This window comes from Chrysochloris asiatica, unplaced genomic scaffold, assembly GCF_000296735.1.
Source record: "Chrysochloris asiatica unplaced genomic scaffold, ChrAsi1.0 scaffold00096, whole genome shotgun sequence".
Classification (NCBI taxonomy): Eukaryota; Metazoa; Chordata; class Mammalia; order Afrosoricida; family Chrysochloridae; genus Chrysochloris; species Chrysochloris asiatica.
Genome location: NW_006408614.1, coordinates 3459143 through 3470426, shown reverse-complemented (window position 1 = coordinate 3470426; position 11284 = coordinate 3459143). Strand labels below are relative to the sequence as shown.

General features: G+C 41.6%; 1 protein-coding gene across 1 annotated transcript in view; it reads left to right on the top strand.

Annotated features, from left to right (window-relative positions):
• Positions 1–2266: 2266 nt before the first annotated feature.
• Positions 2267–11284, top strand: part of PDE6D (phosphodiesterase 6D, cGMP-specific, rod, delta) — a 71067-nt gene continuing 62049 nt past the window's right edge. The window contains exon 1 of the mRNA XM_006866741.1: positions 2267–2457. Coding sequence (XP_006866803.1) covers positions 2408–2457 — 50 coding nt within the window. The 5' untranslated portion in view covers positions 2267–2407. The remainder of the gene's footprint in view (positions 2458–11284) is intronic.

The window sequence follows — 11284 nt, the reverse complement described above, 5'->3', positions numbered from 1 at the left end:
ACAAAAAAGCGACTAGAAAACTGCATGCAGTATGGTTAAGTTTCAATGATATTCATTGCCAGAATACTTCATCTAACTCTATACTGATAGAGGCCCAGGCCCAAATAGTACTTCATCTAACTTCTATCAGTAGTACTGGGAAGATAAAGTACTATTGGTAGGATCCCAAGGGACACTGGAAATGGTTTATATTTTTATATTGGATGGTGGTATCACAGGTGTATATTTAAGATAATTTAAAAAAAAACATTTTTTTAAATAGAAGAAAATCCTATCCATTCTTCAAGTTCAAATGCCACTCCTCCATAAAGTTTTACCATCAAGACCCTGTAGCATGAAGTTTTACCATCGAGACCCCTGTGGCATTCTGATATATCTTTTATGCCATTTATCAAGCTCCCCTGGAATCTCTGGTGACTCCTTATTTGCCAATGTAGATGATTAGCTTCCTGGCTGGAGGGTTTGAATTGCCTACCTTTCGGTTAGCAGTCCATTGCTTATCCTACAGCACCACCAAGACTCCTTTTTGTTCAATGTTAAGTGTCATCAAGTTGTTTCTGACTCACAGCTACCGTCTAGGGTTTCCGAGGAGCAATTAGTGAGCTTGAATCACCAACCTCAAACCAATTTGCGGTCTAGCGCATTGACCCACGCAGGACTTGCAGTGGTGGTGGTGGTGGTGGTTATGTGCCGTGGAGTAGGTTCCCATAGGGTTTCCGAGGCTGTAAATCTTTACCAGAGCAGAAACCCTCATCTTTCTCCTGCAGAACAGCTGGCAGTTTTGAATTGCTGACCTTGAGATTACCAGCCAGATTCATAACCACTACACTACCAGAGCTCCTCAGGATTTAAGAGTTGTTTCTGTTCTTGTTAAGCACTGTCGAGTCAATTCTAACCCATAGCGACCCTGTATAGGGTTCCCAAGGAGCAACTGGTGAGCTTGAACCACCGACCTTGCAGTTCAAACAACTTTGCATTCCGATGCATTAGCCCACAGCGCCACACCAGGACTTACAGTTTAGTGTCTGACAATTAAAGGAAGCTGAAAACATGTTTGCTGAATTACATGGAAGAAAAAACTGGGTTGGTGCCAGATGAGTGAGAAAGGGAAGAGGAAGAGGAAGGCAAACCTAGAAAAGGAGATAAGAGGTCTCCGAGGAAACCTTGACATACAGGGCAATTTTATCTAGTTCCTGACACCAGATTAAATGTCACTTTGACAAAGAACAAATCAGAACTCCAAGTCTCACCTAGGCTGAAGATATATACACATTCGAATCCTTCACTTTTAGGAAACCCACTAAATAAATGCTTACCTAACCTTGGAGGGTGTTTCAACCCTGCGCGTCGAGAGAGGAAGGGCTAGTTCTAACTCTGACATTGACCTGTGGTCAATTTCTGGGCCTCTGTTTACTCATATGTAAAAACGGGTTGGATTCCCCCATTTTCTAAAGTCCCTTCCTGCGTTGCTATTCTGAGTTTAAAGTCCACATATCTTCCAGTCCAGTGCAGGAATATACTAGAATACCCTTGCAAACCCTGTCAAAAGCGCCCCCAGACCAACTAACAAGCACGATTTGAAGGAGTCATTTTGTTAGTCTCTTTAGTGGTTAAATCAGTGTTTTTGTTTGTTGTTGCCATCTTACCATGATTTGTGGGAGAATGCTGAGTTCCGTGTAAACAGAAGTTAGCTCTCTGTGGGTTGTCATCTTCATTTCAAGGTGAAGAGGGTCTCCCTGCTTGGTCACAAGTCTCCGGATTCAAAAACCAGGGAGACTTGCGGACTGGTTGACGAATTTGTGCATACTGCGCGGCACGCTGGAGTCTTAAGTTACTGAACAGAGTATAAGGAATGCTAGGGTTTGTAGTCTCTGTTGCATGTCGGGGTCGGTGGTTCTCCGAGTGCGCCCGTGGACTGCCGGGAAATGTAGTCATGGTCACATCACATAGTGCAACTCGCTGTCACCTCAGAGCTCCAGTGTGCCCAGCCGCGGGAGTGGGTCCCTTGAGTCTCTGTAGTTCTGAAGCCACCCCTCCGCTGGGACAAACTCCAGGCAACAACACCTAGTGAAAATTTTGTCCTAAGGGACTTCCCAGGGAGGGCCCTACCCACTGACGCTCCCCATCCCCCTGCGAAGCCGCTGAGTATTTGTATTGGCTGAACAGAATGCCAGTCGCCGAGATGGGTTGTCGATTGGCTACGGGGCGGACGCTCAGAGGCTAGAGGGAAGGAGAAGGGATAAGGAGCGGGAGCTGTAGAGAGGGAGAGGCCGGTCCAGGTCTGGCCGCTGCTGCTGCTTGCCGGAGGTCTCCAGGCCGGGCTGCGGCTCCGTCCTCGGCTCCTCGGCACCATCTGCGAGGCTCCGCTGGGAAAGCGTGTGAGAGCTGGGACAGCGGCCGCAGCATCATGTCAGCCAAGGACGAGCGGGCCAGAGAGATCCTGAGGGGCTTCAAACTGTATCCGCCCGGGAGCGGGGCAGGGCGGGGCCGGGAGGACTGGGAGCCTGCTGCTCTGTGAGGAGACCCGTGGGGCCGGGGGTGCCGAGTCGGGTGGGCACCTGAGGTGAAGGGCGGCGGGATGGGAGCTGGAGGCTGGAGAGGGGCGTTCTGCGGGAGGAAGGGGACGTTGACAGGAACCTGGGGGTGGAGGCAGGGGGGGGCCCCAGGAATTGGCCCAGGATAGGCGCCGGGTATTGCAAACCAGTGTCAGGGAGGCCCTCTGGGCTCCAAGCTGCAGCTGGGACCCCAAGCCAGCCAGGGACTGCAGCCCTCCAGGAGGAGCGCGGTGGACTCCCGCGAAGCCCCCAGAACCTGGTTGGCGGGAAGCCCATGGGGGGGGGGGGGAGCACAGGGAAAGTGACTTGGAGCGAGTGACCTTGTGTGGGACAAATGCGAAAAACTCTCCGAGCCCCCGAGCCCCCGTGCCCTGCCCGCCTCGTCCCCCAACTTCCCTGCCTCACTTGTGGCTTCTTCCAGGGCCAGAGGAGAGGGCGGTGGGGCAGGAGAGGCCCCAGGTCCACCTGAGCTTCCCTCCTGGCTTTTGAGGCATGGGGTGGTCACTGCTTCTCCCCCGCAGGTTTTCCGTTTGCTTTCCCGAAAAAATGAGGAGCCTGAACAGTGTGGACACTACCTTGACGTGCTTTGGGTATGCCCTGGGACCCCTAGCCAAGGTCTCATCTGAGCTTGCCAGTGTGTTGGTGTGTTCGGGCAACGCTTACAGATGGTGGAGCTGTCCAGCAACGACTGGACACCCTGGGGCACATAGGCCTGGTGTGATGCCCCTTTTGCCACCTTCTCTCATGTATGCAGTAAGGGAGCTTTGTGTCTTCATGGCGGGTTAATCAGTAACCGTAGGCTGCAGATGGAAAAGAAGTGCATTCTTGGGTGTTCCTGTTGGACAGTTTCCTGTTGCCTGTAGATTTCTTACTTCCAATCCCTGACCAGTCTTGAATGCCTCTCTCATTGCAAATGTAGAGTCTACAGTTCAGGGCTCCATGTACCCCACCCGCACCCTCTTGGAGTTGTAGTCAAGTGCTGTCCTCTGTGAGCTGTCTGCTGGGTTTCTTAAAGCCTACTTCCCCCCAGCAAATAATGGCTGCATCATAATCAGAAAATAAGCAGATAGGAGTTTTTAAGACACAAAATGGGGGGAAAGGTCAGGATGTTTTGAATGTACAAATGGCAGGCATTCTTTTAAATGGACACTGACCGGTTTGTTTGTTTGTTTGTTTTAAACTGACTGCTATATCGCTTTTGCATCCTGCCATTCATGCTAAACTTTCAGTACTTTTAAATAGTGACTTTTAGTTTAGACTTTTTATATATAGCTCCATGTACCTTTCTCTGCACAATGAAGCCCATGAAGCAGATAAAGGATGATTACAGTGTTAGAAAAGTGCTGATGTGGATTTCATTTTTCCCCTTAAGGAATTTGTATTGTCTTTTGGCATGTGTGCTGTGGTGCAGCGGATTAAGCTTTGGGCTGCTAACTCTTAGGGCAGTGGTTCAAACTCACCAGCCACTCTGCAGGAGAATGATGAGGCTGTCTGTTCCCATAAAGATTTACAGTCTCGGAAACCCTATGGAGCAGTTCTGCTTTGTCCTGTGGGGTCACTCTGACTTTACTTTGGGGATTGGTAGACAGTATACTGGAGGCTCTAGAAAGTGGAGAGATTTCAGAAGCAAAACTTTTGTCTGATTGGAATCAACGTATTGGTATAAACAAGAAAGGGCCTTTTTTTCTTTTTTAAACTTTGTAAATGGTGTGAAGGTTTCTCGAAGATCATCAGTTTTATACTCAACAGATTATATACTTTGTTTCATCTCAATGATTTGCATTCCCCTCCATGTAACAAGACTTTTCCCACTTCCTCCTTATGGTTCTTATTTCTATTTCACCCTGCTTCCCATCCCTTCTCAATTTTGTCTTTAGGTAAATGTTGCCCTTTTGATCTTGAATGATTGACAATATCATGGTAAGCATACCTTACAAGTGTTGTTGTCCCCCCTATGTACCTACCTGATGTGGCGCTTTAAGATCATCACTGTACTGTAAGCCACAAGGTCAGCAGTTCAAACAGACCAGAAGCACCTTGGAAACCCTATACAGGGTTGCTATGAGTTGAAATCAACTCAATGGCACTTAACAACAACAACAATTATACCTATCTACTGCTTGGCTAGAAAGTGGGCCATGAGGGTGAGTTCTGTTCCAGACCTGAAGGTGGTCAAGAGACAAGAAAGGTTTTTTTTAAAAAATAACTTATGAACAAAGCAGAAAGGGCAAGTTTGAGCTTGTCACCTTCTCTCTTGGCTCCTGAACCTGTTAAGAAAAGCTGAGAAACATGTAGAAAAACTAGTAGAAAGCAAAACCTGTGTCCGCTACTAAAAGGAAAAGTGAATTTCCCAATTCAGTGATGACGTGACAGCATCCAGTTTAGGAAAGGTTTGACCAGCACTGATGGACTCCTCCCCACTTAAAAACATTAGCACAAGAGCAATGGATTTCTCCTCCTCTGACATCTTTATTGGCATCTGATGACAGAGAAAAGGAAAGGAGTTTTAGGATTTACTAGTTACCTTCAAGAAAGGATAAAATTAATGTTTTAGTAAAACTTGGCTGATTAGTAAGCAGCCAACAAGATGGATTAACACAGTGACAACAACAATGGGCTTAAGCATAACAACAATTGTGAGAATGGTGCAGGACCGGACACTATTTCATTCTGTTGTGCAGAGAGTCACTATGAGTCAGAACTGACTTGATGGTACTTAACAACAGCAAGAAGAAACGGGCTATTGGCTGCCTCTTATTGGGTATAACGATTTTCTGAACTTTGTTTCAGAGTATCTTTCTGTAAGAATAGTTTTGTTACAGTGGGAAACCAAAGCCAAATCCAATGCCACTGAGTCAATTCCAACTCAGTAACTGTAGGACAGAGTCCAACTGCCCTCTTATCATATTCTCTCAACAAACTGTTGACAAGTCTCATTTTCCCACATCCACTAGGTCAGTCTTTTCACTTTTTATCCAGTTTAGACAATAAATGATACCTTGTTTTAGTGTCTATTACCTTGGATTCCTCGATCCCTAGGAAAGTAATCCAGTGTTTAAAAGCCTGGACTAGTCTAGAGCTATCCTACCTGTGTTGGAACCTCAGTCCTGCACCCTTGGGCAACTTTTGTAACCTGGGCTTTTCATCAACTGAAAATGGGAATAAATAATAGTACCCATCTTAGAGTTGTGAAGATTCAATGAGTTGTTCGTAAAGCATTTAGAAAAGTATTTGATGCACTGTTGTTAAGTGCCCTTGAGTAGGTTCTGATTCATCGTGACCCTTTATAGGGATCCCAAGCAGTGGCTGGTGGGTTTGAACTGCCAACCTTGTGGTTAGCAGTCTAGTGCTTATCCTACAGTATCATACCAGGACTAGGCATCATGTGTTTATGTTGTTATCATTATTATTATTGTAATAGAAGTTACAAATCTACGTTTAGCCATTTATTTTTCTGCTGTGGATTGCTGATTCATCTTTGTTTTGCCCATTTTACTATTCAGTTGTGTATCTACTGCTTTACGTTGTTGTTAAGTGCTGTTGAGTTGATTTCCACTCATAGCGACCATGTATGGGGTTTCCGAGGAGTGGCTGGTGGGTTTGAACTGCCAACCTTGTGGTTCATAGTCCAGTGCTGATCCTATAGTGCCACACCAGGAGTCCTATTGTTTTATAAGTATTTCTTTATATTTTTTAATGTTGATCTTTTGCCTGTTGGGTGTGTTACAAATATTTCAATATTACTTGTCTCTTTCTTTGTTTTGTACAAACCTTTTAGTTGTTACATCAAATTTATCAGTATTTTCCATGAGGCTTCTGCATTTTTGAGTCTTTTCTAAGTCATTAGTCTGTTGTTGCATCACAGTTTTGAAATGTGATTATCATATGGTAAATTTCCATAAGAATCTATATTTGGAATATTTTTGTTTCATTGATCCATTTGTCTCTTCCTGTGCCTGTATACACTGGATTAATGATTATAGCTTTATAGTATGTTTTAGTGTAGTTACTAGGATGAGTAGTATGTGTTTAAAATCATATTGTAAAGTTTGTATAAACGTTTATGTCCCTATTATTCAGACAGAACCTTCCCTATATACCCAGAGTAGACACTCAAGAAATATGAATAACAAATTAATTTTAGATATTAATAATTTTTAAATTGTATAAACCAGGTGCAATATTTGTGTCTGAGAAAATTCAGTGTAAACTTTTGTACTTGCCGTTGTTGTTGTTAAGTGCCATCAAGTAGGTTCTAACCTATAACACCCTGTATAGGGTTTTCAAGCAGCAGCTGGTGAGCTTGAACCTTCAACCTTGTGATTCAAACTGACTTTGCAGGCCAGCATATTAACCTACAGCGCCACACCAGGACTTCTTTTAAAAAAATAGTATTTACTATTTCTGCTATAAATCCCATAGCCATTGCTAATGTATTTTAATATATTGTAATGTAACTAAGGAGTCCTGGTATGTCACTGTAAGTTAATACGCTGGACTGCAAAGTCGATTTGAATTGCAAGGTTGGCGGTTCAAGTTCACTAGCCACTCCTCAGAAATCCTATACAAGGTCACTATGAGTTGGAACCGACTCCATGGCACTTAACAACAACAATGTAGCTTATATTTAATGTATTTGCTTTTATAAAAATATAATCAAATACTATTTTACTTGATTTTAGATATTAATAATTTTCAGATAGTTACTTTTAGTGACACAGTTTTGTCCCAGTCCTCTTCTGCATATTGTTCTGCCTGTTTACTCTTCAAACTACTTTTTTCTCAACCTAAATATGACATTTAAAAGTTAATATCAAGAAACTAACAGACTGGCTTAACAAAGAATTATGCTTTTATGGTTTCATTATCTTTAATCCGTATGGAATTTGCTTGATTTTAAAATATGAGATAGTGATCTAACTTTTTTTTAAATGGTTAGTTAATTTTCCTCCTTGATTTATGTGCCAGATATTAATATGGCATCTAAGTATAAATGCCTACAAATCAATAAGATAATTATTTAACTTAAAATGAATAAAGGATATGAGCAGATCATTCACAGAAGCAAAGTATGAATGACCAATAAATTGAGTGATACTCAACCTTACTAAAACAAAGAGTGATTCCTTTTTTCCCATGCATTTGACAAAAATTTAAAGGCTAAGAATACTTGACACAACTTTTGGTAGAAAAGGGCACTCTTTCACTCTATGTGTGTATTTAGCCTTTAATGGAGAGTAATTGGTATCTGTCAAAAAACGATGTGTCACGAAAAAACCGGTTGGCCTCTAATTGTAGTAGAGCATCGTGGTTATGAGCGTGAGCTCTGGGTCCAGACTGCCTGCCTCCACCAGCATGATCCTAGGCAGGGCACTCAGTCTCTTTGAACCTATATTTCCATATCTGTAAAATTAAGAAAAAACTCATCAAGTTGTTTGGAGGATTAAATGAGATTGTATGTAAATAACAGTCTAGCAGCTGGCACATAGTAAGTAATAAATGGTAACTGCTGCTGATACTCATTTTCTTCATGATTATGAATATTAATAACAATAGTACTAATATTACTGTCCAGCCATTTATTCTCTTAGCTATAACCAATACCTTCATGCTGTTACTCTCTTTTTAACAAAGGATTCCATTAATGGTGGTGGTATGTGGGTGAGTTGTTCTTACTTATAGCGACTCTGTGTAGGTTTTCCGAGGCTGTAAATCTTTACGAGAGCAGAAAGTCTTATCCTTCTGTGAAATGCTGGTAGTTTCGAACTGCTGACCATGAGAGTAGCAGTCTGACTCATAACCACTATGCTACCAGAGCTCCTTGATTCCATTAGTAAGCATTGATATATACCTAGTATTAATCTTGTTGTCTAATAAGTAATCACACTCCAGTTTATGGTTCCACCCATCCACTGCTATCTAGTTAATTCTGACTCATAGTGACCCCATCGGACAGAACAGAACTGCTCCAATGGGGCTGTCCACCCCCATAGATCTTCATGGGAATGGACAGCCTTATGTTTCTCCTGAAGAGCATCTGGTGGATTTGAACCACCAGTCTTGCAGTTAGTAGCCCAATGCATGACCCAGCGCACCACCAGGACATGTTCCCATTTATGGTAGGTTAGCAAAAAGAACCAGTTGGGCACAGGTTTCTGAAAGCAGCATCATGTGGATTCTCGCACGCTGGCTCCATAGTTTGGTATAGATCCCCTGAATCCTCTTCCTCATAGTACCTTGATCTTTGACTTTCAGTTAAAAATAGTTGGCCTTCCGTCTCGTTCACTTAGGTTTCTTAATGAAAAAGAATAGACTGTGGAACTTTATTTGAATGTCAATAAAATTGTCTAGGCCAAGTGTTAAAGAATTTGAAGTAGTATATGGTTTCCTAAAATGCAAGGAGGCTTCAAAAAGTTCATGGAAAAATTCCATTCTCTTTTTAACTCCATTTTTCCTTTTTGAAGTCCCTTTGTATAGTTTTTGTGCATCACCCCAAATTCTAGAAAAGTAACCAAAATATACGGCACCCGGTCATGGATTTCCTGTAGAATGTGACTGTAGCTCATTTTTCCAGGACCCTCACACATGGCCTCTGAGAAGCTATTGTTATCCTAGATGGTTCAATGACCATAATGTCATATTGATTTTGCTATGTAAGATTTTTTTTGCTGTTGCTCTTACTTAGGATTTTTAAACAAGTAGTCCAATTTTTGCATTTTGGGGGAGGAATTTGAAATATAACTAGATACTTATAGTCTTTAGACCTAGAAGTTTCTTTCAAAAATGTGTAATATTCTTTATGGAGCAACATTGTCACTTTTGGAGAAATGGGACAGAGCATGGTAAGATTCTCCTGAAAAATGTAGGTTGTATCATCATTATATTTACTAAAAGGCCAGTAGTAGTGGTGGGGAGGGACAGCTCCATGTTCTGCTTAGGTTTGCCCTCTATTGCCTCTCAGGCCTTACTTGTCAGCACTCTGCACCCACAAATCCCTGTGGTATGGGAAGATTTGCCTTCTGAATATCTGTTCCTATTCCTGAGCTTTAGCCTCATAGGAAGGAATTTTAAAGGTTATCCTGTTTAGTAGTCCAACTGTTCCAATCAGTATTTGAATGCTTAGAACACAAATTGTCAAGATACTAAGAGCAGCCCTCTTGTTTTTGCTTTTGAAGTTTGGAGGAAAAGTAAATATATTTCCATACCGTTCGATACTGGTCCAAATGAAAGGCACTATGCCATACTCAAAATCATTGGAGAAGTAACGTAAGTTTAGCCTAAAGACAGAAAGAGTCGGGCAAGGGATACGAACGTTCTCTACCAAAGCTGAAAATCTGTCCTAAAGAGAAGAAATTATATGTGTTTTCAGAGGAAGTACAAAAGTCAGGTAGAAATCCTGAAGAACAGTGCTTAGCCCAGTTTCTAATTAGCCCAGGTGCTGGTGGTGAATGTGTGTCATTAAGTTGAATCCGACTCATAGTGAAACTGACCTTGTGGTTAACAGCCCATCTCATAACCCACTATGCTACCAGGGCTCCTCAGTTTCTAACAGTCCCTGCCACCCCTCCAAAAAAAGACACTTTCCAGAAAGTATTGTAGCCGTAGATGGATGCCTGTCAGGTAAGGTGTGTTGCAGAGGGAAAGTATATCTGAAGCCAGAAAAGGTGCTAGATGAACTCTAAAAGAACTCCAAAATCCTTTCCCAGCACTACAATTTTTCATCTTTCTTAGTTAACAAGTACAATTTTCAACTAGAATTTCTACTGAGATATGCTCTATACCTAAAATCAACAATATATTTCTTTTGATTTTATGTAATGAAAGCATATGATTTCAAATTCCTTTTTGTTTTTCAATACTCTTAGGTATTGAATATTGATGAAGCTTTTTATTTAGTACATTATGGTGATACTAATTCAGAATCTAGAAAAGCAATTATTGCCTCTGAATTTAGATACAGTCTAGAGAACTTAATGTAAATAGCTCTAATAGAAATGACTCTGTAAGTATTTGTTGTTGTTGTTGTTGTTGTTGTTGTTAAGTGCTGTTATGTCGGTTTCAACTCATAGCGACCTTCTAGGATTTCGGAGAAGAGGCTGAGTTTGAACTCAAGTCCAGTGCTTATCTTACAACACCACAAGAAAATAAAATAACCCAATAATATATGATATCCCTATAGGACTTTTCAATCTTTCAAAACACTTTAATACATTATTGCACTATCGGAACAACCCTACACATTATTATTTCCATTTTGTCGGTGAGGAAATTGAGGATTAAGAAGGTTTCATGCAGATAAAGACAGAGTCTTAGTCTAAATGCTGGTTTTTCTTTCTACAAACTTCATATTCTCTCCCATCTATCTTGGTGCCTCTCTGGGAGATATGTATATATATTATTTATTTATTGCTGTATTATTGATATTGAGTTAGAAACTATTCCTTGGTGTTTAAAAAAGTGAGTTTTATTTGTTTTTTTTTCCATTGGAAAATCATTCTTCTCCATTGTGATTATAGCCTCCATATTCTTGTCTTTCCTCAACTCTTAGAAATGGGACAGTTTGCTTGGTTAAAGGAAGAATTTTCTAGAAGTTACCTAAAATAATAGATTTTCTAGAAAGGCTTTAAGCAAGATATGTATGTATTCTTCTTTTTTCACATTTTTTCATCTTAATTATAATTCCTCTATAATGAAGAGGAAGGAGCTCTAGTAGCATAGTGGTTACGAGT